At 42.6% G+C, this 26,829-nt stretch overlaps 2 protein-coding genes and 1 pseudogene across 2 annotated transcripts; all 3 read right to left on the reverse strand.

The window, feature by feature from the left end:
- Positions 1–10,829: 10,829 nt before the first annotated feature.
- Positions 10,830–11,834, reverse strand: LOC136497100 (heavy metal-associated isoprenylated plant protein 16-like; annotated as a pseudogene).
- Positions 11,835–12,633: 799 nt separating this feature from the next.
- Positions 12,634–16,230, reverse strand: LOC136498014 (pentatricopeptide repeat-containing protein At3g63370, chloroplastic-like). Its single transcript, XM_066493936.1, is given in 3 exon segments — positions 12,634–14,077; positions 14,079–15,710; positions 15,712–16,230. Coding segments are annotated over 3 exon segments (2,862 nt in total). The 3' UTR covers positions 12,634–13,366.
- Positions 16,231–23,012: 6,782 nt separating this feature from the next.
- LOC136497212 (monothiol glutaredoxin-S1, mitochondrial-like) lies at positions 23,013–26,537 on the reverse strand. The gene is made up of 7 exons (XM_066492999.1): positions 26,354–26,537; positions 25,947–26,030; positions 24,771–24,947; positions 24,524–24,623; positions 24,355–24,421; positions 23,578–23,656; positions 23,013–23,490 (listed from the first exon to the last, which is right to left on the reverse strand). The coding sequence occupies exons 2-7, from the start codon at positions 26,019–26,021 to the stop codon at positions 23,443–23,445; spliced, it is 546 nt and encodes a 181-aa protein (XP_066349096.1). The 5' UTR covers positions 26,022–26,030; positions 26,354–26,537; the 3' UTR covers positions 23,013–23,442.
- Positions 26,538–26,829: the final 292 nt, after the last annotated feature.

Raw genomic sequence — 26,829 nt, forward strand, 5'->3', positions numbered from 1 at the left:
AACGTTGGTCAGAAAATAACAACATCATAATCATGTCAAAATCTCTTTTTCTCTAATTAAATATCACGTTGGTTCAAAATAACTGGAGAATAAACTATTTCTTTAGCAGCGGAAAAATGATCTCAATTTAGTGAATTTTACCCACAGGAAAATTCACTTTTCTTATTTTCTTTAAGCCATTTATCCATTTTCTAGGAAATAAAACCTATACTGGAAAATAAAAAAGAAAAATGACTCCTTCGCTTGAGCTCAAAACCGGCAACAGCTCGGCCCAGCTCTGCTCTCACGCGTGCGCTGCCTTCCCAAGCCGCAACATGGGTCTGGGCCATCAAAGCCGCTTGGCCGCGTGCCAGCCGAAACTGGCCCGTTCGCCCTCCGCCGTCGGATTGAATCGGAAGGCCGAGCGGCCTTTTCGGCCGATCAAAACCAGCGCTGCGTCGCATCCCCCATAACCCTAGCCCATTCCCTCTTCTCCCTCTCAGCGCTGCGTCGACACCGAGCGAGAGCGAGCGGTGACAACAGAGCCATGGCGCCGTCGCTGGCCCCCTCGCCGGCGTGCGCGCTCCCCAGCGGGTGAGCGCGCCGCCATCGAGCGGCCTAGCCGCGGCGCCCTACGCCAGAGGCCTCGCAGCAGACGCGCCGGTGGGTGTCGTGCCCTAGCGGCAGCGGCGTCTTCTTCTCACGTGCCGACGAGGCGGCAGCGCGGTGCACGGCGAGGTAGGGCTCTTCCCCCTTTCCCCTTCTTCTTCTTCGATTTGATTTTCCTTACTTTTCTTCTTGGATTTGTCCGATTTCGGGATTAGGGTTTGGTTAGGGTTAGGGTTTTTTGTTCTTTTCTTGCCACGCGCCAGCGAAGACGGCGGTGCGGCACCTTTCCCCATGCGGTGGCGGTGGTGACCGGCAGTTGAGTGACGCCCACCACCCCCCGGTCTCTTTTCATTTTCTTTTACCTGGTTAGGGTTAGGGTTTCGATTTCACTGTGTTTTTCGTTCACCCGATCTAGATCTAAAAACCCTAGAAGACCTGGCTCTGGTACCATTGTTGAAAAGAACATGACCTTAGCCGTAGATCTAGCGGGTACATCTTAGTATAAACATAATGAACACACCCTAGAACTTTGAACTACTAGATCTAGAGAGAGAGGAAGGGATGGAAAGGGCTGACCGTCTGTGCCCTTGGAGGAGGATCCGCTCGCGTTTGCCATAGAGTCGGTGAAGGCAGTGGTGCCGTGTAGTGGTCATAGGTGACACGGTCCGGTGACGGCGGGTCGGCGAAGGCAGTGGAGTCCGGTGACGCAGTCCGGTGGTGGCGAGGCAGTGGAGCTTTTCGTCACTGGCTGCGCACCCTCTAGATCGGATTAGGGATTTCGGTGGGGAACTGTAGCTCGGTCAACCTCGTACTCAGAGCCGCCGGACCCCACCTCTATATATTGCGTAGTTTGACAGGGGCCCTCCAGCCATAGTGGGTTGAGCGCCCCCGATCAGTGCGCAGATCAAAGATCCAACTAGGCCGTTGGGCCCAGTTTAAGATGAGATTTTGCGCTTTTGCCCAAAACAATGGGCGATGCGGTTCGCGTGCAATCTAAAGTATTGCCCGATATGATTCAGGCTCCAATTTTGCAGTTCCAGCGGCTCTGTTGACCTTCCATCAAAACAGAGCATCTTTGGCATGGCTTTTATGCTTTATAGAACTTTCATAGGCGTGACATCACTTATATCATGCTCTGACTGCATGAGCCATTTGTGTCACGGCGCGCGCTCAGGACAAGTGCATTGGTACACAGTAATCGGTCTCATAAGTTGTCTTATTCAATGCCATATTGATTTTTTGGTGTGGAAGAGAGAGAGGTAAGAGAAAGAGGTGCTCATAAGCTAAAATTTAGGACTACAAGACAATACACCATCGTACATGTGGGGGTTGTCATGCAACTCACGAAAAATATTTTGTTATATGGATAAATTAAGTACCCTAAAATTATTATGAACAACTTAAAAGACAAACTATTATATATGCTACCTCTTAAGTCGTCTCATAATTACGTGATACTGCATGAGACTATATTCGAGACAATACTAATGTGCTCGCCCTTAAACGTGTGGTTCGTCTTTCACCAATTTTAAGGGCAATTTCCATGTTAGAACCACGACTAATATAATTTCTATATTTATCAAATCATATAGATGCTACACAGAAACCTGTTGACACAAATTCCAATCACACGTTGGTAGTGATTAAATATAATTTAAGTATATGTTTAATTTAATTTAGGCTATTTTCATAAAGACCAAAAGGAAATAATTTAGGTATAAGTTTAGGTTAATTTAGGCTATTTTAAAAATGGCACGGCGGATGATTTAAATATAGATTTAAGGTGTTATTATTTTAGGATAACATCTTAAATCTATATTTAAAAATGACCGACAGCCAGACGCAAATGTACGGCAATAATGGCTACGGCCAATCGACGTGGCTGTCAGATCACTGGTGGCTTGTCCGTCCAGGCAATTGCAGATTTCCTGCGTGGATGGAATGTCACTCTGTTGGTTTGGACTTATTTAGGCCTCGTTTATATTGAGGTTAGGAATCAGTATTTGGCACTGTAGCATTTTCGTTTGTATTTGACAATTATTGTCCAATCATGGCCTAACTAGGCTCAAAAGATTCGTCTCGTAATTTACAATCAAACTGTGTAATTAGTTAATTTTTTTTATCTACATTTAATACTCCATGCATGTGTCCAAAGATTTGATGTGATGGAGAGAAAGTGAAAAAACTTGCAATCTAAACAAGGCCTTAGTTTATAAGCTATATTTTTTTGTCACACTAAATCAGTGATAATTTATCAGTACGGCGCTTTCTTTCCCCGTCACCCCTGGCCGAGCGATGGGTGTGGCAGTGGACACCGAATCTCTGCGAAGTCCACCTGTCGAGCACTACACATTGGAGCAGTACCGCTTCTCGGTGGCCAACTGGGCGCCCCTATGCAGGTTTGTATATCTTCCTATGGCTAGCGATCAAGCGACGTCACTGGACAACCGACCACGGGTTACAGCATGGCTTAGACTCCTATAGTTTACAGTTTTTGTAAAGATGTATATACAGTTTTGGTACAAACAAGTTTGCTTAGGGGTCTTTTTTCGGGTAACAAAAGACTTTATTCAAATTCTAAGAACAATACGCCAAAGTTGATATAAAGATTTGGAAAGGGCTTTATAGTGGCAGGGTCATCCTAAAAACTAAACAGTAAATGCTCCCTTTATTTAACATTTAGATCGTTTAGACGATGTATATAATTAAATGAGGTTAAGCAGCCTAAACAGATTTGTATAGTAATACTAAAATATACATACCTATGTACATAAAAGTAATACTAGAAACTGTACATATTTACACATGTAGAAAATAAAGTATTCTACCGAAAAAATTGGAAACAAATAAATAAATTCCACTCCACCTCATATACTTTATGATGTTAATTAGTTGGCTGCCAAACAGGGTTTTCAATTTAGGTATTAAAAAATTTTGGCCACTTCGAAATTATCGAAATTCGATCGAAATTTCACCATTTTTTTTAGAGACTTGCACATGGAGTATGTTTTTTTTAAATAGATCTAAACAAATATTAGCATGATTTATGACTACACATCTATTGAATAGAAGAATATGTAACAGAAACAATAGAAAATATGAATCTAGAGTTATATAGCGCACGTATATAAATCATAAAGTTTGTTTAGTGTATTACAAAATTTTATATTTTTCTTTCGGCCACCACCGAAATTACTGAAACTCGTAAAATTTCTGCGAAATTTGGCTAAAATTTTGAACCCTGCTGCCAAATGTGGTAGTTCTAATCCTTCTATTGCCTAAATGATGAACTAAATGATCATTTATCTCATTTAATCATGTTTAATTCAATTTTATTTAGAACATTTAGATGGTTTAAACGCTCCAACCATTTAATTCATTGTTTAGAGCCTAAAAGACAAAGGTGGCCTTTGTTTATTATTTAAATGCTTGATGGCAATGATGAAAGGATCTAGATGGCTAGAGGCTGAGTGAATAAACTATAAAAATTTATACAAATATCACAAGACTAGAGCAAATTGATTAGTATAAAATATGATCCTAATAGCATCTACTTGTTTATATGTAATTCATCCAAGCAAGCCGCTACATAATTTTAGTAGCAATTGAATCTATTCTAATTCAATTCACCACACAAGAGCTACTAGCTACACAAGGCTACTATAGTTCTAGCTAAACTATTGAAGCAACTAGCTAGCTACTTCTACAAACTAACCAACTAACTACAACTAGAGCTAGCACTAACAAGCAACTGCCACACAAACTAAATATGAATGAAATGAGCAAGTGTAGTGGTCTATACCGAACTAGGCAAGAGATAGAGACAACCAATTTATCCCCGAGGTTCGGTTATTTGCCTATAATCTACGTCCTTGTTGTGGCAGTCTCGATGTGATGATCCGCGCACTAACAAGTGTTACGAGCTTGACCCTCAATGTGGGTGTCACAAGGATCCAACACAAAGAGCACTCCAACTAGCCACGAGCATTCCATTAGAGTTGCTCTTCACGATCTCCTACATGGATTAGTACAAGAGCCCCTTACATCAATTAATTAGAGGCAGCAACAATCACCACAAGCCCCACAATGATCCCATGAGCTCTAAGCTAGCTAGGGGTGACGGCAATCGCCAAGAGTAACAAGAACACCAACAACCACCATGCTAAACTAGTGCCAGGAGATGCAAACCGGTGAAGCAAATGCACTAGAGACTCTCCGCTCTCACTCAGATGTGAATCAAAATTATGTAAGAGTGTGGGGTGTGTTTCTTAGCTCTCAAAGGGTGTACACAAGTGCTAGGGGTGCCAAGAGAGTGGCCAAGGCTGTCCACACCATCAATTATAGAACCACTTGAGAATCCAACCGCTACCCTCTAGAGCCTGGTGTTCTGAGCACCAGAGTGCTCACACCAAAGCTCCCAACGGCTAGTTTCCAATGGCAAAAAAATAGTCGTTGCACTATACGGGCACTCCAATACACCTTTGGTGGAGGCACTGGAGCGATCCAATGGGTGCATCGCCCCCAAACACTCGAAAAAACATGCTCACTAGAGTCATTGCCCGGTGTGACCTCCGGTGACCACACTAGACATCTCCTATGAGCCCTTTTGAAATTCTCGTGGCTCAGAACAACTAGTACCATATGTCACTAGGTGTTGATTTACATGCATTTGCATTAGATTTACACCTAGCGGCACCATATGTCGGCTCAAACACCTCTGATAACCGTGTTTGCTTTTGAGATATCTATCATAAATTTGACCACACACTCTATTATGTCTCATACAGTGAAAACAAAAACCTTTAACATATACCTGTGTCTACGAGTTTGTTTCCACCTTTCCATCTCCTCCAAGCTAAGTGTGAGCTTGCAGTGGCGGATCTAGAAAAATAAGCCAAGAGGGGCTAATCTTCTAATCTTCCGTCCTTAGCCTCTCCTTCCAAACTTGAATAGGTATAAATTCATAGGAGGGGCTCCATGGTCGGAGCAGTGGTAGCAATGTCTCAAGCCCACCCCACCCCGGTGCTGGATCTGCCCGTGTGAGCTTGCTCCATTTGGATTGATCAACCTCCATCCATCTCCAAGCCTTCCTCACCACCTTGGTGTGGTCCTAACTTAGCTTAGTCAACACTTAGCAAAAAGGTTAGTCCACTAGTTGTCTCAATTATCGAAACCAAACATAGGGCTTTCAAATGAAGAAATAAAGATGTGTTTGGGTTTGGGATTTTGAGGGACGCAATGGATCCATTCTAGGTTTTTGGAATAAAATGGTTCCATCTCAATGTTTTGTTGTGGGACGGGGACAACCATATTCTTTGTTTAGTTGGAGGGACATGAATGAACAGGATAAAATCATCGTTTGTGATCCATTAGACATCCGTTGGATGGGATACACATGTCATCCTCTCTATCTCACACACACCTTATTCTTCCTTCCTCCTGCCAACATCTGTCGCAACCCATCGCCACCATCCCCTACACCGGTCATGGCCCCCAGTCTGTCGTTGCCCTTATCCCCGGGCCTTGTTGCCTATCCTGGCCGTGACGGCGGACACACGCTGGTTCGAGGCCACCCGTCACTACTAGAAAAATGATTTTAGGAGACAACCTCTTTGATTAACGAAGGCGGACACACCTAGAGACTACCTCCGTAAATGGTCAGGGGACCTCCGTAAATCATTACACTAAAAAATCAATGATTAACAGAGGCAGCAGCCTTAGGGCGTCCACCTCCGTAAATTGATTTTCAGAGACGGTCACCTTAAGATGCTTGTCTCTAAAAATTGCTATTAACAGGAGCGGACATTCTAAGCGTCCATCTTTAAAAATTGATTTTAAGAGGTGGATATATTAAGATGCTTGTCTCTATAAATAGTTGCATCTAAAAATAATTCATAACTTTTTCATATGAGCTTGATGAAAACAAACTTTACATCAGAATTGTATCCCACGACATGACCTATAACTTTGTAGTTGAAAAGTTTTTTATTTGAAACTGTTTAGAGTCCCAGAATATTATCTTAAGTTCATATATTTTGAAATTTGAAATTTAGATTGTTCAAACAACCTTGGATATTGACATGGTTTGTACCAAAGTTGTAGTTTTAACCACAATGTACAGCTTTGTAGTTGAAGAGTTTTCTATTTGAAGTTGTTTAGAGTTCCAAATATATGTCATAAATTTATAGATTTTAAAAATCTAAAATTTATAATTTCTAAACGAGCTTAAACGTTTACATAGTTAGTATCAAAGATACAGTGGCTGACCAAATCTACATTTTTTCTGTTGATAAGTTTTTGATTTAAAGTTATTTAATGTCTCAAATATTTATTTTAAGTTCACATATTTTTAGATTCAAACTTTTAACTTTTTAAAACAAATCTGGCATGAAGACACATCCTATACCAAAGTTGTAGTGATGGCAAGATTTAAAACTTTGTAGTTGAAACTTTTCATTTGAGTTCATTTAGTAGTCAAATTATTCAATACTACAAGATTACAGAATATTTGTTGGTGCAGTAGTAAGGAGATGTAGTTGTTGAGTTGTATGTCATGAGTTTGAGTCCTAGGAAGATGGTGAAGGGCCCCTTTGCAAAGTAGGGATGACAAGATGACGGTTTGCGGTGAACTGGGGGCTAGGATCGAAGCTTGTCCAAGCGCAGCCCGCGGAGGAGCTTGCCTGTGCAGCTCACAAAGGCTAGAGCGGAGCTCGCCTGCACGCCTCATGGCGGTTGTCGCGGAGCTCGCACGTGCGCAAGGGCGAAGCTCATCCGCCGAAGATGCCGGAGCCACGCTTGCCATCCTCGTTGTCGCAGACTAGGAACAAGGTTCCGGCGGGCGAAGAAAAGGGCGTGGCATATATGGTGTGGATAGAGAGAATTATGGCGCAGAAGAGGCAAAATCGCGCGCCCGCATCTTGATACCGCGCCCTCGCGTTGAGACGAGCGTGCCATACAACACTACTCTCGGCCGGTGATAGGACTTGGGAGCACGCGTCGAGAGATGCCTAGTTTGCACTCTCTTCTCATTAAATAGGGTTTGGCAGGGGTTTTCTATTTGCAAAAATACACATTACACAGACGGGCTCTATAGACATGTTGTCCAGCTTGCAATATGTTATATTTGATTTATGTTTCATATATTTTATATTAAATAGCAACATCGACTGATCATTACCATATACAAGCACTAAATGACTTGCAGATAGTCAAATAGACACCTCATTGTACAGGTTATTTATTTAACTGTCTGTGTTGCAGATTCAAGAATTTACAAACGACCCCTTGTTTCTACGATGAACATGTCCTAAGCATATATTTCAGCTTTTTCTTTGGATGGCATTTATTTTTTTATTTTCAATAAAAAACAATTGCAAATTTTACAAATGTTCAGTAACTGTGGCATAAAATTTATCCACGAACTTTTAATATTTACATTTTTAGAAGTAGTACCACAAATTGATTATCTATCCGAACAGATCAAGTATATATTGTAGTACTTGCATCCACTCGGTTTATACATACACCTCGAGGCTCGCCAAGCGCCAAGATCTCCTATATACTCCCTTCAGTCCCAAAAAAATGATGTTTTGGAATTTTTCAAACAGATTAGCGGAGAAGAGAAATGTCTCTAATACCCTTATTTTGTTACACATGGTTCCCTTAAAAGAAGGAATGTGGCTTGGTTTAGTTGCCTAATTAAGACACGTTGCATGCAAGCATGCAAAGATCTATGGGAGCAATGAACCACATATCAATTGGTAATTTGGCACCTGAACAACCAAGAAAAGGGCTGGACATGCAGGAGTCAACAAATTCTTAGGCCAATCTTCTACAACTAAAAAGAACAAAGTGTGGATATTTTTGGTGCGATATTTGTTTTGGTTCATCTGTCTACCCACGCCTACTGATTCCACGACATCTCCCGCATGTTGCGTCCTTTGGTGCAATTCTCCTTGATTGAATATTATCTGTCATATGATAGAGGAATCACGGCAAAATAGGAAGTAGAAAATTATTGTGCTATCCATATATACATTGCATGTTTGCATGCACCGCATACATGGCAACGAGCAAAAGGAAGAGAATTAACATAGAAGGAAACAAAATTAAGACAAAAGGAATCTCTTTGCATTTCTAAGAACCTTACCAAATATGCCTACATTTAATTACTTTCCCTCTTTGCATTTGCAAAAGGGACAGTTTTTTTCTTCCTTTCATTTGGTTTCACGCTCACGTGTTCCTATCGTTCTCGCTTGTTGTTTCTTGCTGAAATTACCCTTGGGTCTGTTCATTTTGAATTATTTCCCCATATTCTAATTAAACTATAAAATTTTGAATTCGGATACAGGGGTAAGATATGTACAACTAAAAAGAACAAAGTGTGGACTATTTTTTGGTGCGACATTTGTTTTGGTTCGTCTGTCTGCCTACGCCTGCGATCCCATGACATCTCCCGCATACTGCGTCCTTTGGTGCGATTCTCCTTTATTGAATATTGTCTGTCATGTGATAGAGGAATCACGGTAAATATGAAGTAGAAAATTATTGTGATATCCATATACACATTGCATATTTGCATGCACCAGCATGCTATGACAACGAGCAAAAGAAAAGAGAATTAACACAGAAGGAAAGAGAATTAAGACAAAATGAACATCTTTGCATTTCTGAGAACCTTGCCAAATCTACCTACATTTAATTACTTCCCCTCTTTGCATTTGCAAAAGGGATAGCTTTTTCCTCCTTTCATTTGGTTTCACGCTCACGTGTTCCATCGCCCTCGCTTGCTGTTTCTTGCTGAAATTGCCCTTGGGTCAGGTTCATTTTGAATCATTTCCCTATATTCTAATTAAACTACAAAATTTTGAATTAGGATACGATGTGGATAAAATGTGGACACTTTTTGGTACGACATTCTAATATAGGTCCATCGTTCTATCAATATCCTTGAGGCAGATCACATAAAGGATGAGAGTCCCTATATGAGATTGCTCACAAGAGACTCAAACTTATATCTGATCATGGTAATGTTGAATTGCTTTGCATCAAAAGCATCGGCAATGATAAACGGGGATATAGCTCCCTATAGAGTCCAAAGAACTTAATAAATAAATTCCTTCTGGAGGCAATGCAAATTCTCTCTAATCTTTCATTTGGTGTAGTTAGTGTTATCATAGTACCCGCATGTATTCATGTAAAATAAATCAGTGGATAAAACGTGGACACTTTTTGGTGCGACATTCCAACATGGGTCCATTGTTCTATCAATATCCTTGAGGCAGATCACATAAAGTATAAGAGTCCCTCTATGAGATTGCTCACAAGAGACTCAAACTTATATCTGATCATGGTAATGTTGAATTGCTTTGCATCAAAAGCATCGGCAATGATAAACGGGGATATAGGTTTTAGTATGCATAGTGGAAGAAAAACTCAACCTTGACCTTCTCAGTAGGCTTTTCTGAGCCTTTGCAGTGCTAACTTGTCCTTACTCAGATAGTCAAGAGGTGCACCATAAAATTATTCACCACTAAGAAAAGTGTCACCCTTGGTTGCCTTGACCTGAAAATGTGTCGAAATTAAGAATTACAACACATAATTCAACATCTTGGAACAGACACTCAAGTGGACACCTTATTCTACAATATATGTCTGTGTGGAATAGTCCTAAAGCCACACATATTTATACGGTGAGTATAACATACTTTGTTTTAAAATTTTATGAGAGGATTTTTTAAGACACGCAGTATTATCCATGTGACAGGCACTAATATTTACATATATACTCGAACCTGTGTGTACATGATTATATGGAGATACAGCAGAACTTATTCATGGATTTATTGGCGCATGAAAGAAATGGATATTGAAGAATTCTTTCTGCCGATATAAAATATTATCTTAGCCATATCACGAAAAAGTCTATACAGTAGAGTTTGTGAGCCTGCGACGCCGCGCTCTCCAGTGACTATGTTAATTTCACGAACTTTGCTTTTTGAATTAAATGTCACTTTAACGTCGGTATTTAATTTAACAGTATTGTTATCTTATCGTGCGACCCGTGTGTTTTTAGTACAAAAGATTTAAGTTGTCCCAGTAGCAACGCACAGACATGCTACCTAGTAGAGTGTCTAAAGCTCAAAACAAAAAAAAAATTATGGGCAAAATTTAAATATCAGGACATCATTTTTTTTATGGACGGAGGGAGTACAAGAAACACATTTTCCAAACGAATAATGGACAGTACCAAAATTGTTTGTTCATAATTTTCCTCTTATATAAACAGAAAACCGATATGAATCTAATGAAAAAAAAAACTGGGAATCTTTTTTCAAATAAAAAATAAACTAGCTGTTTTACACATACTCCGTACACGCACTTCGCTTGTCAGCACTCAGCACCACGGGGGCCGGCGGTTAGTGGTGGTGGTAGTGGCAGTAGTAACCGTAATAACAAGGGCAGTAATACGGCGGCAGTTCCACGACCTTGGGTTTCTCCTCCGGCTTCTTGTCCTTCACTTCCTTCCACCTTCACGATGTCAGCGTGGCCGAGCTTCTTGCGCAGGCACGTGACCAGGCACACGGTGTCGACGTCTACGCCGACCACCTCCAGCCGGTCCTTGCCGTCGCCGATGATCCCCATCGAGCTGACCCCTGCAAACATACACATGTACGTACGGGGATCGTTAGAACAATCCATAATGCGCGTGAGCAGAAGCACATGAACATGGAAGTTCAGGCATGCAGAGTGCTTGCGTACCGTCGGTTCTGGCGACCAGTGCCATGGCCTTGGACCGGCTCTTCTCAGACGACATGCTCACCTTGATCACGATCTTTTGCTGCGAACAACAACGACGACGATGAACACGAGGACACAGAGAGACGGAAAGCAGGGCAAGAAGGAGCAGAGACCGAAACGGTAGTGTTGCTGCCAGTTGATTAGTCAGTTAGTTGGTTACCTTCATGTTGTGCTGCTGAATGCCGACAGACAGGGTATACGCGCTGCTGCAGAGCAGAGGCGAAGAAGAGGGACAGGGCAAACGAACAGCTGCGAGTTCGCGAGCGGCAGGACTAGCTGTTGACGACTGGGTAGCTACCCTGATCGCTGTTGCTTGCAGGTGAACGTGAGCAGCTGGCCGAGAGCGGAAGAACCGATGGACTTGTGAAGGAGCCAGCCATGGCTAGAGCCTCTTATATAAGACGTGATGACCGATGGAGCAGAGCAGAGTGAAGAACGTTCATGGCAGGTCAGGTGAGCTTCCAACCGATCCAAGTAGACAAGTTCTACTAGCTAGCTAACCGTGACCGGTTGACGCGTTCTAATCGATTTCTAATCGAAAGACTTTGGTTAAACATAAACGACGACTTGACTTGCTCCGGGCCGGGCCGAGCTCCAGTGCCAACTAGCCTCGGTCGTCAGGCCTCAGCTGCGCGCTTCTCCGAAGCCGCGGCTGCGGCCGGGCGGGCGGGCGCAAACCGCGTTCCAACTTCCTAGTGTAACAAATCAACGATCAGTGCAGTGCAGCTAGTGGTGGTCCTGAATCCTGAAAGCCTGCAGGCCCTGTCCATCCCGCGTTAGTTTGTGGATGCTAACAATACTATGTGTAAACCACAATCATGCTGAGCTTGCAGTGTTTGATCTTTGCTAGCCATTTCTGAATGGCGATTCAAGTTCGAAAGTGGGATGATGGTTAGTGTGAACGTGCATGAGTCAACTGTGGTTGGCATCGGTACACCTCAAAGTGCTGCTCAACTGAGGCCCAGATGTAGCATCATACTTAGTAGTTACACTAATGCATGCACATACATCTCCAAGAGTAAGCTAAAACAAGTCCCTAAACTCGTTTTCTGGAGCACTGGTTGGCAGCGGCGGCGGCGTTCGGCCGAGGAAAAATTATAAGCAACTGTTAGAAAAAGACACAAAGACACATAATTCGTTAGTTTCGTACGGAGTTTTTTTTTTTTTTTTGCCAATCGGAATAATCAATAATTCAGCAGGTGCTTTAAGGAGCTCGAATGATTGGTTGCCTATCTTGCTGCGATCTAGCCTCATGTACCTCGCTACCATATGTTCCTTTCAGTGACGTAAGCACGCTCGTCCGTCGTCAGCATCAGCACCACACATCAGACAAGTCAACAAGGCGAACCTGCGACTTTCCTTAGACTCCCAGTGCAGTCTCCAGTCGTCGCCTATAACGAACTCCGTCAGTCAGTCACAGTTGAATGGTTCAGAGCAACACAGTGTGCACCGTGCTCTGCATCACAGAACAGGTCAGTGGCCAGTCGGTCGCTGCCTCGCACGGTCGCACCGTGTTGCGCCCTCCAGTTCCGGCACCGTGTTGCGCCCTCTAATTTTGACAAATCAGCCAGTCACAGTAAGGTGCTTGGTGGGAGCATTCAGCTCTTCAAATTTATTGAGATGACCAAATACTTGTTGGGATGAGAAAAAAAAAGTTAACATAATAACAGAATGTTTCTTCTCGGTTGCTGTATACTGAAGAAAGTTAGGTTGTATACTAACTAAAAGAAGATCATTTGCATTGCATTACCCCAATCCAAATGGCAATGGCCCTACTGAAACTGAATAATAACAGAATGTTTCTTCTCGGTTGCTCCATCCACAGAATGACAGTCCATGGGGGGCTGGGGGCCTCTTGGCAGGACAGGTGATTTCTAGTCTTAGCCGTGCCTTAGCAGTATCATCAATTTCGCCTCTGCTTCATCCTCTTTAAGTCAATAAGATGCTGATGTAATTAGCTCTATGGCCTAAATCACATTCACCAGAAGTCTTCACAAGAACAAGAGCCTCCACTGAAATGATGGAACCTGTTGGCATCTCGGACCACAATCTCCCTTTCAAAGAGCTTGGAAACTAGCTTGGTGAACTCGTGGCAGTCACCACACACTCTGAGGTTCTTGGCTATTCTTATAGGCATGCCTGGACGAGTGCTGATCAAGCCAAACGCTATTGCGAGTCTCTCACTGTGCTTATGCAGCATATCTATCTTCTCCTCTTTGCTCACATCATGAAGAACAAATCTTGTGTCCTCCACGTACCCACCTTCTTTCCTCAGCTTTTCTGTTATCTCGGAAAGCTTGAGATGGATTGCTTCTGAGTCTCTATGACAGTAATCTCCTGAGGTGAAAGTGTGGATATTGTTCCCTATCTCAATCCAACTGCAAGCTGGATTTTTTCTCAACCCCTGTTCTGCCATCCTGGTTCTAACTTCCTTGACATTGTCCCACTTGCCCATCTCAGCAAAAACATTTGATACAAGAATGTAGTTGCCTGGGTTGTCAGGTTCCTGCTCAAGAAGCTTATTGGCTACAACCACAGCAAGGTCATAGCTCTTGTGGACTCGACATGCGCCAAGCAGTGCACACCACACAACTGATTTTGGGTCCATAGGCATAGACTTTATGAACTCGTAAGCCTCCTCTGTCTGTCCTGAGCGTCCAAGAATATCAACCACACAGGCATAGTGCTCCCTGCCATGGTTTTAACTTGTACTTGCTCGTCATTATATCTAGATAGTGTTTACCCTCCTCAACAAGCTTCGAATGACTACAAGCATACAACAGAGCAAGAAAAGATACATGATCAGGAGTCAGACCAGTCTGCAGCATTCTCTTGAAAAGATCAATGGCTTGCTTGCCATGTCCATGCATCCCAGTAGCATTAATCATTGCTGTCCAAAGAACCACATCTTTACGTTTAGCCCGTTCGAATACTCTGATAGCATAGTTCATGCTTCCGCAACCTGAATACATGTCCACAAGGGAACTAACCACAGGACCTTCTATAGGAAAATTCCTTCTGACAAGAAAGCCATGAACCTGTTTTCCTTTTGTCAACGACGACAAACCAGCAATAGCCACCAGAATACTTACTAGTGCTACAGAATCAGGTTGAATATTTGCCTTTTGCATCTCCGTAAACAAGGAAACAGCTTCATCTAATCGCCCGCTATTTGTGCAACAGTTTATCATACTAGTCCAACTAACAATATCCTTTTTCTCTACCCTCTGAAATAAATTTAGTGAATGGTCAAACTCTCCACACTCCCCGTATATATCTGTCAGTCTATTCTTCAGTATCAAATCAAGCAACCCATTTCTAATAGCATAAGCATGCACTTGCTTTAGCAGAGAGGTGCTTTTCAAACCGCTGCATGTTTCTAAAATACTTCCAATCATCATAGAATCCACCATAATCCCTTCTTTCTGCAATTCTAGAAACATTTCCAGTGCTTCAGAATGTCGTGAACTCTGAGCAAAACAAGCAAGGATTGTTGTCCATGATATGTGATCTCTAATACTTATGCTTTCAAATACCTTCACTGAACACTCTATGGAGTCACACTTTATGTACATGTCCATCAATGTATTCCCAACCTGTAAATCAGTATGAAGCCTCTGCTTTATAGCATACGCATGAACCTCTCGACCATTGTTTAGCCTACTCAAATGTCCCAATGCAGAGGACAAGCTCACAACACAGGCATGATCAGGCTGAAAACCATGTTGAAGAATTTCACCAAAAAATTCAATGGCCTCCGCACAGAAACCATTTTGGACGTAGCAGGACAGCATCGAATTCCATGATATGTAGTCTTTCTCAGCAATCTGACCAAATACTCTGAGAGCACTATCCACCCTGCCACATTTGGCATACATGACAACCAAAGCGTTGAACTGGATGTTCAACTCACTGCCGCATTTGAGGAGTGCTGCATGTAACTCCCTTCCCAAACTCAGCAGAGCTAGCTCCGCACAAACTTGGAGCACCGCGACGGCCGTGTAAGAATTCATACTGAACCCGGCACTCTGCATCCCTCGGAACAGCACCAGAGCTTCCAAGGCCCTCCCATTCTGCACGCACCCTGATATAACCGAGTTCCAGGACGCGACGTCCCTTGCGTCCTGCAGCCACTCGAACACCCGCAGCGCTGAATCCAGCAAGCCGTACTTGGCGTACATCCCGATAAGCGCATTGGCCACGAGGGTGCTCTTATCAAGTCCGACCTTCACCGCCAGCCCGTGCACCTCGCCCCCGCAGCGCCCGTCCCCTTCCACCCCGCACGCCTTGAGGACGGACGCGAGCGTGCAGCCGTCGGGCGCCGATCCCCGGGGCCGCTGACGCCCGCATGGCAGCGTAGACCCGCAAGGCCTCGCCGGCGCTCCCGGACGAGAGGTACGCCCCAACGAGCGCGTTCCAGGAGAAGACGGTCCGCGCGGGCATTCCGTTGAACAGGCGGCGCGCGTCGTCCACTCGCCCGCACCGGCCGTACATGAACACAAGCTTGGTAGCAAGGAAGCCATCATCGTCTTCGTCCAGGGAACCTGTGGCCAGGGCGTGCGCATGGAGCTGCCTGCCCTCCGCGGCCGCCCTCCTGGCGGCGACGAGGTCCAGCACCCAGCCGTAGTGCTCCCGAGCAGGCGGCGCCCGGGCCGTGAGCAGGCGCAAGGCTTGACGCAGGTCGCCTTCCTTGCAGAGCCGCTTCAGGGAGGCCGAGGCGGAGTAGGGAGGCAATACGGAGGGTGCGACAGGAGGAGTTCGGTGGGGGAGTGGTGGGAGGGACAGCGCGGCGGTGGCCATGACGGTGGCGGGCTTGGAGGCCCCGGGGAGACGGACGCTCATGTCTGTGGCAACGGCCGTCAGCGAAGATATCTGTGGATTGGGTATGGTTTCTGTTCTTCGTATGGCCCGACGTGCCAGCCCAACAAGAAAATCTCATATATGGGCTGAAACCCTAGGCCTATCTTGGAATTACGCAATAGTTCGCGAATCGGGCTGGGCCTGGCAGATTAGTCATTAGTGGAATTCCGTCAATAGTCCAACCAGATGTAGTTCAGCTGGTTGAATATATATTTCTCAAAAAAAAGCTGGTTGAATATATTCTCCTCTCCTACAACTATAAAAAGAAAGAAAGTAAGACCACCGTTTCATGCGATAATCGTCGATCCGCTTCACCTCTTGCGACCGCGACTTCCCTCCAGCCACCACGACTTCCCCCGTGCGACCGCGACTTCCCTCCAGCCACCACGACTTCCCCCGTGCGATCCCTCTCCGCGCCGTCAATCACACACCCAGCGCTCCATCCCCCGCGCCATCGTGCGATCCCTCTCCTCCCCGTGATCCTTCTTTCCCTGCGCGCTCGCTTCCTCTCCGCGTCGTCAATCACGCACCCAGCGCTCCTTCCCCCACTGCGATCGTGCGATCCATCTCCTCCCCAGCAATCCTTCCTTCCCCATGCGCTCCTTCCTCTCCAACGCCGTCCTGCCGGTGTCTGAACCCCCGCCGCCCGTGCTAAACATTGACCACCCCGCGTTTTCCACCCAGCCGGCGAGAGGCGGACGACGCTGCCCAGGTCTCTGTCGGGCACTTCGCCGCCGACGTGCACCCACCAGGTATGCCCAGCCCACCCCATCCATTCCCTTCCTGCTGTGCGAAAACTGAGAACCCAAACCCTAATGCAAGCAATTTGCGTTCAGATCCCATCTAATTACACTGTAGACATGTATTATGCCTATTAACTCCTGTTAGGTTCAACCCTGCTTGTGATTGATCAAATTACAAGTGTATACATGTATTATGTTGTTCTGACGGAAAAGAAATCTGTTTTGGTCCTATGGATGATCCACCCCATGGGGTTTCTCTTAATCATTCTGAAGACGAAAATGTATTGTCATCATTATCATGTATTGAAGCCATTATGTATTTTATATTTTACTTTTTTTACTACTTTTAATCGTCTCTAAATTTTTCACTGGTACTTTATGTTGTTCGGTTTGTATGCTAATAAATCAAGGAATTCAAGGGCCCGAGGGAACAGTATATGCTATGGGAGTTTTCATTCTGAAGATACAAATTCCTTAAAGGTGCATTTTTTATAGATATCAAAATCAAACCTCTATGCCTCACTGAAAATGAGAAGAGAAGCTCATCTTTATCACCCTATAATATCTTTTCTGATATTCATACTTTTTCGCAGACACAGGTATCCTTCTGAAACCACCCAATGTGACTTTTGTTACTCCCATTTGTCATCCCAATATTGACAATGGAGGGCGCATTTGCCTTGATATTCTGAATTTACCCCCAAAGGGAATCGATAGGAATTGCCCACATGCTCAATGGTAGCTTAGAAATCTCATAAATTCATATCCAGTCTAGATATTTTAGAAACTCTTATTTGTAATCGCATCAGTCTTTGTCATTGATGATGATATTATTGCATAGGGAGCCTAGCAACCATCACTCAAGGTAATTCAGGATTGTGGCAGTGATCAATATTGATATTGTTTTGACAAGTATTAGCTTGCTACTAAGTGATCCACACCCGGATGATGGGTTGATGGCTCAAATAGTAAGAACATTTCAGTACAGTTGCAGTATGATAGTGGTATACTGATACATAATGCACTTGAGCTCATCATCCAACTATGTTTCTTTTTCCGAGACAGAGTCGAGAATACAAATACAATAGACAAGTTTTAGACATAAATGCTCGATTATGGACAGAGAAGTATGTTTCATTTCTTGTTAAGGCCCCGAGAAGAGCAGTGAGAAATCAAGGTCCATCAGGGTCAGTATATCCAAAGTACTTGCTTAAGAAAATAGCTGATGTAGTCAAGAAGCATCCTAGGCTTCTGGTAATTTCTTTGGTTTATATTGAACTTTTAATCAACCTGATAAATTTCACTGAACATCATAAAGTGTCATTTTTTTTAAATTTTTGCATGTTCTATCTAATGAAATTTATGAGCATACTATCTACCCGCCTGCAAAACACACAAGCTTTGCTTAACTGCCTGGAATGTGGGAAAGAACATTAACTAGAAATGGTTTTTCTAAGGATCTGTTTGTTGTTAACTTTGTTACCCCTCTCCAAAAATGCGTGTGAGCTTTATTAGCTTTATTTATTGCCCTTATCGTAAATATTATAATGTACCTTTTCAGAACTACATGCCTAACTTATTCCAAAATCAGAACTTGGCCATTAGGTAATGTAACCAAGTACTGAAATATTTAATGATGGAACTTTTACAGGCTTTTGCTACGACGGGTTGGTATTTTGGTTGAGAAGTGAAGTATATTTGAAAAAAACTTGTTAATCTGATCAGGCTTGCACTAATATAAGATTTGCTGAGAGCTAGTGTCAAGTCTAATTGTCTTGTGGATGACCTGATAGATCTTTGAGGACATACAATTTAGAAATAATAATGGTTGGAAATATTAACTATGCAACAGGGGTTGGTTATTATTTTGATGCGCTACTTTGTTGTACATCCTTTATAGCAGTGATTGAATTAGCTTAGAGGATTATAATTTGTAAAGTTCGTTTATAGTAGAGATACAGTCGCAATAATTTTTTTTCTTCCGATGGAAGGGGTCTCTATTATGTACATATGCATAGGTCCAAATGTAGATTCCTAAAACAATACAGCAGAGCTTATCTCATTACTTTGTGCTAACGATTTCCTTTTTGGGTTAGATGAGGGCCAATTTACAAGTAGCCGGTGCAAAGCACATGTGACATGTCCATATCTGCTGGACAGTGCAAACTTACAGGCTAATATTTTTCCTAGGGCACGGCCGACGCACGCCGGACAGCGTAGTCCTTCCTTCCCTCGCGCGCGTGGTACGATCTTGCGATCCCTCTCCTCCCCGTGGTGGCACCATCACCTCTCAGCCCCGGCAGCACCTGACATCCTAGCACCGACAGCAGCATCGACACCGGCCGGTGCATCTGCCTGTAGCCGGCGACTGACGGCGCATCACATGGCGCCCGGCGACGCATCCCAGCGACCCAGGCTCCTTGGTGGCGATGGCGGGGCTTGGCTGTCCGACACGCAGATCTACTACGGTGTCTTGTCCTCGGCTCATCTCCGTCTCAGATCCTGGTGTGTGGTGTCGGCAGCGTCTTCCTCCTCTGATTGTCCAGTAGTCCCACTCCCACGACCCCAAGGTGAGCCCATGGCTTCTTGTGTTCTTAATAAATCAACTCGAGTAATCCATCTCCTTCATATATTTGTGTATCTCTCCGTCCCCACCCTCTCTCTCTCTGTGTGTACAGTAGTTTCTGTATCAAGATGGATATGTAATTAGCTAATCTGATGAGTAAAAGATTCTAATCTTAGGTTATGTTGTTATTCTTTTATTACTTGCAGATTGCGATAGTTTTTATTTTGTATCTATAATTTCTGAAAATTCATGCGATCTGCAGTCTAAATATTCATTTTTTAGATAATAAAGTCTGAATATTCATGTGAGTTCAATTTGTTTCATGTGTGTGCAGTAGTCTGAAAGTAGTAGAGGTGCAGGCTTTTATTTCCATGGTCTCTTAAGGATGTCTTAGAACATGATTGATGATTATTGAATGTTTTTTTCTATACTACTGATGCTGCTATCTAGCTTTATTTCATCATCTCCATCAGGTGTGAAAATGTATGCTGTGCTACTTGCAAAGTTTATCACTACCTTGGGAATCATCTTATGGCTGATTTACATGGTGAATCTAACTCACATAGATCACAGCCAGCTTCTAGATGCACATCTCTCAGTCTACTCACTAGATACCAATCATTTAACTGGGGAGCTAACACAGATACCATAGAAAACTTTGTATCCTGCTATTGCTTTTCAATTTTTGGGATACATTATTTCTTTTCAAAACTAATAATAAGCAATAAAAAATGAGGTCATATTAGTTCTTTTTTTAGTGGCAACTTTTTTGATATTTCTAACTAAAGCTATATTATTGTTTATAGGGTAACATTATAGACTGCAGCTATAAAGAGGAGGATGCATGATGATTATGACAATGGTGGAGAAAACTACAACCAAAGGGATTATGGCAATTATATGATGATAAATACTATGACTATGGATTTCAAAAGTGTTCATGGCCTTTGGTGATGGATATACACTTTTCCAACAGATTATCAAATTGCTTGTTAATGTTGTAACTTAGGTATGTTTAATTTGGTTATCAGGAACTCTTCACTTCCCAATTTTTCCCTTCTATCCATTCGTGTTTTCTCCTTCAAACGCTCGATTTTGGGTCGATAGTGCAGCAACCTGAATTTCCTCACCGGCGCGTGCTCCCTGGGACACAATACTGGTGCATGCAAAGGTCGAGGCCAGGGAGGGAGTACGCGTCGCCAGAGAGGATTGGCGATGCTGCCATGCTGCTCCCCAATTAGTGCAAGGTTCGCCTCTTACGCCGCCTGCGACATGCAACCAAAGGACCACTTCTCTCTCCAGCAGCTAACACTCAGGTAATGTCCAATCATCCATATTTATTCTCTGTAGCTGTCATATGCAAGCGCACAATAATTCTTACATGTATATATTTTTCAAACTATCGCATATTTAAGATGATCAGTCCATAATTCAAAATTTGGCAACATAGGTTTTATCCAAAGAAAGTGGCAATAGACTAAATTTTGCTTTATTATGATTCTCTCACTATAGGAACACTCTGTTTTGTTTGTATGTTTACTGTAGTGTAATTACAAAATTAATCATTTGCATCCGTACCACAATAGTGTTGGTTACTCTAGATTGTTCAGGTTCATTTTGGTGTGCTTATGCTTAGGGATGCACTACTCAGGTCATTGCTATATATTCTAATTTACTATTTATGTATGCCCCCTTTCATGCTTCTAGAGTACATCCAAATATTCTGCTATCAACTATGATTTGTCTTATTTTCTTTTTGATGGAACAGCATGTAGTTTTTCAACAGATGTTTGAGCATTTATTTTGTATCTCTTGTGAATTTATGCGGTTGCTCTACTGGCATTCTTTGGTTTCAAGTCAATAAAAGATGCATTGGCACTTCCTGAAAATGCCAATGGGAAACATTAGGGGAACACAAAAAGTGAGAAAATGGTTGAGGCCGCTTCAGAGAAACTTGAAAAGTGAGGAGCTGGCTAAGGCTAAGAAGCTTGGCAAGGAAAATGTTGTCCTTGTCTAGAAAGTGGTTATGTTCATTCTTTACACAAACTGTAATAATTGTTTACTTTAACATATGTACTCGAATAAGTTTGCAGTACCATACATAGATTTTGTTGAATTGTGTTCCTGATAATCTACTGAATAATAATATATTGTATTTAATATTCACCTAAGGCAATCGTCAAATGGTGTCATATAAATAACTTTGTGCTTAGATGCTAAAAGGAAAGCTCTACAGAGTAGAAGTTAGTGAGCCTGTGACGCCGCTGCTCTCTGTGACTGTGTTAATTTCACGAACTTTGCTTTTTGAATTAAATGTCACTTTAACGACGGTATTTAATTTTATAGTATTGTTATCTTATCGTGCGATCCATGTGTTTTTAGTATAAAAATTTAGTTATTCTGTAGCAACGTACGGACATGTTACCTAGTCGGAAAAAAAAAGCTGGTTGAATATATTGTGGTAGAATCTGCCCACCGAAGTAAGTTAAGTTTCTAAGAGCAACTCAAGATACTATTTATATCATTTCTAATTAATAGGAATAGAGATTTTGATATAAAAAAATACAGCTGCTTTCTGTGATCTTTGTGCATGCCTAGTCGGCCTTTGTGCCCTGTTTCTTTGCCCGCCTAGGCGGGATCATGTCCTGTACATAAACCTTTGTTTCTTACCTTTTTTAATTGAGAGGCAGAGCTCCTAGCGTTCTTTTAAAAAAAAGATAAAAAAATACAAATATCAACATTCTCTATTCCGGATTTTTGCTAGAAGACGGAGAGCGAGAATGACTCTAACTTGTCGTGGCGCAGGGGGCTCACATTTTCTTAATCTATTGAGTTAGATATGAAATATTGATATTATTCCATATAACTCCATATGTAGGATGTTTGGAACGGAGGGAATATTGCACTACTACTTAGACCAGCACGGCTACTCCCATGACCTACAAATTATTACGCTTGCAAATTCCGGGGCGTCCCGACCAAAACAAAACTCAATTTTCACAGCTTGTATACAAAATATTACGTTGTCTCTAATAGGAGACCTATTGCGAAACCCAAACCCAAAATAAGTCTCCAACATAATACATATAGCCTCCAACAGAGTATCCTCTCTTCTGAAGATCCATTTACAGAAAGAATCGTCTTTTGGGTCTTGTTGTTGGAGAAGACCAAAGGTATTAAACACTTTGCCTATAACAATACCCAAAGGACGAATGCATCTTAGATTTTAGGATCACGGTTGTTGAAGACAGTCTTACGCTTGTAGTTCTTTTCTTTTCTTTGAGAAGGTACATAGGACACACGCAACCCAGACGCTCCACGCTCACAGAAGATCTCGCCTCCCGTGCGCAATAAATGTCCTACAACCGAACCAAAGGCCACAGTGGCAGAATCAACATGTTTTCGCAAACAGATTTGCTATGTTGTATTCCCCTATCTCTCTCAGTTCTAGCAAGAAGGGAAAGGTTGGATACCACCCATTTGAATACCAGTAGTGTTTATAACCATTTTACAGCCTTATCTGTTATTACAAATTCAGTTCGATTAAATGCAACGCAACCTATGAATCCTGGAACTCAAGTTCCATAGTGCATATACAAGGCACCAAAGAACGGCATTGCTAAAAGTGGCACTTATTCATTTGACAGAGAACCCGGCTTACGGGCATCCAATCCTGATTTTGCTTCTGCCAGAATGCCAGATCAAACAACCTATAGCCTGGGATTCTGGGAACACATCCGATCATCCATATCCAACGCGTAGGACAGTTCACAATGTCGCCTTAAGACTCTGAGATAGAAGTAACATTTTTGTGGCTAAGTAGATAGCACAGGTAAAAGAGCCTACTGTGGATTGCTTCATAAATCATGAGCATCTGCTTTTTGTTCATCCCCTTTGCGCAATATCCCCAAGAAGATCCTTAAGTTCACCCTTCTGAACAAAATTATGACGAAAAAATCAGCCACTAGTAAAGACAATACGTTAATATGCTAATGAAATGAATCAAAAGGTGAAACTTGCCTGGTGCATGCTTAATATGATGTCAGATCCCCCAACAAACTCTCCTTTGATAAATATTTGTGGAAATGTAGGCCAGTTACTGCACCAGCAAAATAAAACTAACAGTGAGATTGATAGGGTGAACCAGGAGCAGAGCCAGGATTAGACTAGCACCTGGGATGGACAAGTTACATCATGCTAAAAATCCTTTTGACTATAACATTTTTACACTTTTTTAAGTATGCTCCCATGTATTTCTGTGCCCCAAACCAGGGGGCTGGAACACAGCGAGCCCAGTCCTGCATTTCTACAAACGTGGGAACAATTTTCTGATTCGAGCATGTGAACCAACTGAACAGTGTCTGGCAATCCATTTCTTAGTTTCAAGCATATCAGTGCACAGCAAGTCAATTAAATGAAAAGGAACATATGGACGATGAATATAACAAGTAACAGGGCATAATGATGTACTAATACAAGACACGAACTGTTACTATTAACACTGCTTGGCATGAAGATGTTCCAAATCATATCTAAGAGACTCAAAACGAAATGTCAACCAGATAATCACAACTCATTTTCATTCTTTTCTCTATTGTTTTTCTTTCTTTCTTGTTTGGTTAAAGCTGGTTCATCTCACTTGAAGGCAAACTTGAAGATCGTTACCATTGCCTTATAACATCATGCAACATTTCAATAATCTACCTTAACATGGTTCATTGCCCATTCTGAGAGACAAGCATATTGCTGCTTATTATCTAAAAATACATCATCCAGGAGGTATACGAAGACACTTACGTGTGGGCTTTAACACTCTCTTTGAGCTTGAGATCTCCAAGAATGTCTCTGCCACAGATAGGGACGCCTGAAATCAATAACATAGAGCTTAAAGTTTAGAAAGTGCTATTGATTATCACCTGCATTCAAAACAAATCAGTCTGTAATCTACTAATTAGAGCCAACCTACCATATTGCTGGAGGACCTTAACTGCCAGTGCGCTGAAGCCACACATTGGAGACTCAGGAAAACCCTTCATGTAGATCAAGACTGGGTTCTCCTTGATATCCTGCCCAAAAAAATTGCTATTACAATGAAGAAATGGCAGCTAAAAAGATACATCAATAAGCCTCAGCTTATGCCTAGTTTTATCACAAGTTAGGTGCTTCGATGTTTAACACAAATATTCTTGAATCTCATCTGTGCGTGTAAATACCTGAGCAACAATGTCATGCAATGACATGTCTGAACTTCTGCTTTTTGGCTCGAAATCTTGATGTGTATCAGGATCAGCAGCTATTCGAGCTGCAGTTGAGTTCGTGTTTGCATTAGGATCACCACCTTGTGGTGACGAATAATTCATAAACTGCTGGAAAGCTGGTCGGGACATAACCTGCTCTTCCGGTTAACATGCAGACAAGGATTCACTAAAATTAAAACACAAACACAAACTACGGAGGGGCAAAATATAAACACTAACCAAACAGTTAATACATCATGTGCAGTAATGTGTTGTTTCCTAGATGGTCAACAAGACCAACCTCATATGAACTCATGGCTCATGTCACATATTGAGTAAAACTATATAATTTGTGGGTATTCTTAATCACATATAAGTTCTAAATAAACAAATTGGCACACATAAATAAAGCACATAAAAACTCAAACATGTGTAAAAGTTTCTTAAACAATAACATGCGAAGAGAACTCAACGTAGCAAACAGAGAATGATGGTAGTAACAAAGGAGCAAACTCTCAATTGTGATGAGAAAATAATATGTAATATATGCCGGGAATAGACAGTTACCCTCATTTCCCAATAGTTCATTTGCAAATGGTATAACACATTACTTATGGAAAGCATTAGGAAGTATAGCATCCATAGCATTGTATGAGATGTATTATGCTCTTGTGTATCAATACAGGCAACAAAAATGGTAACAATAAAGAAAAACACCCATTTCTATAGTTACAGAGGTACATTGTAGTGTCCAAACTACAAACACCAAAAATATGAAGGTGACTGTTAACTCCAATGCTATGAAACAGGAGCACTGGAAGTCTGGAAAATACACATATACTACAGTGTTTGATTACACAATCCCAGAATAAAACTAATTCATTGGAAGCCTGAAAACTACACATGTAAATTACTCAGCAACACATTTGAAACTCAATGTTTCCATTAAACGATGCACCCACAATGTTGCATACTCGCATGGACCTAAATTGTAGACACCAGATGCACTTGTAGTCTAGTGCTTTGTAAGAGGATAAAGAGGAAAACTACTATCACCATGGCTCTGCTGAACAACCTCGATGCGTTAGCACTCGAAGCTAAGAAAGATGCATGTGTATGGAGACCATCAGGGACTCGATTTGAGAGCCTTACAGCAGTTGTGCTCTGCAGTCCGCGAGATCTCAGGAGCCCTCTCGTGGCGAGGGCGGTCGACACCAACCTCTTCATGGTAGTACCCTGCGAACGGCGGATTCAACAACAAACAATGAGATTAAGGAAGGTGATCTGCCAAACGAGTTGGAGAAATCAGCAACAGCCAAATTCCCATCGCAGCATCAGCGAACTCGTGCTGTCGTGCAACACGATAGTACGAACGACACGGACAGCGCGTCACCGACGGCAAGCTTCGCGTGGGGAAAGGGGTTTCAGACTTTCAGTTGGACCCTCCAGATTTTGTGGAAAATCAACTGGAATTATTATCCCCCTCGAAACAACAACAAATCCACGACAAATTGGAAGGAATGGAGGGTCCAAGCAAGCCAGGCCATGGTTTTCCTTACCAGCAAAGGAAGGAGCCAATTCAAAGTCCACTCTGCGCCGGCCGGCCTAGGAGAGGAGAGAACGACGAGGGAAGGGAGGATGGATGGCCACCGGAGACACAGACGAGACGGCGTGCTTCGCTTCGGCGGAACGGCGGGGCCGCAGGCGTGTGCGTGCTCACCTTCTCGGGTGTATGGGCTGGGCCGCTGGGGAAACGGTGTTGTCTGTGAGAATGAATTGTGCGCTTGGGCTTCTTGCACAGTTTGTTTCCGAGTGGATTTCCTATCCGTCTCTTTTTTTTAAAAAAAAAAAACTCCTATATATCCGTCTTTTGAGGAAAGAAAAAAAAAAGACTCTATGTTATTTTTCTGAAATCGTTGTAATCTGATTTTATTTCACCGGACTTTATAACGAGATATTTTATTCTCTGAAATATTAAAATTACCACCCTACTCCTGGATTGAAGTGGTGTTGAAGGCACAAAACGAGTAGCAAG

The sequence above is a fragment of the Miscanthus floridulus genome, chromosome 12 (genome assembly GCF_019320115.1).
Source record: "Miscanthus floridulus cultivar M001 chromosome 12, ASM1932011v1, whole genome shotgun sequence".
In the NCBI taxonomy this organism is placed as follows: domain Eukaryota; kingdom Viridiplantae; phylum Streptophyta; class Magnoliopsida; order Poales; family Poaceae; genus Miscanthus; species Miscanthus floridulus.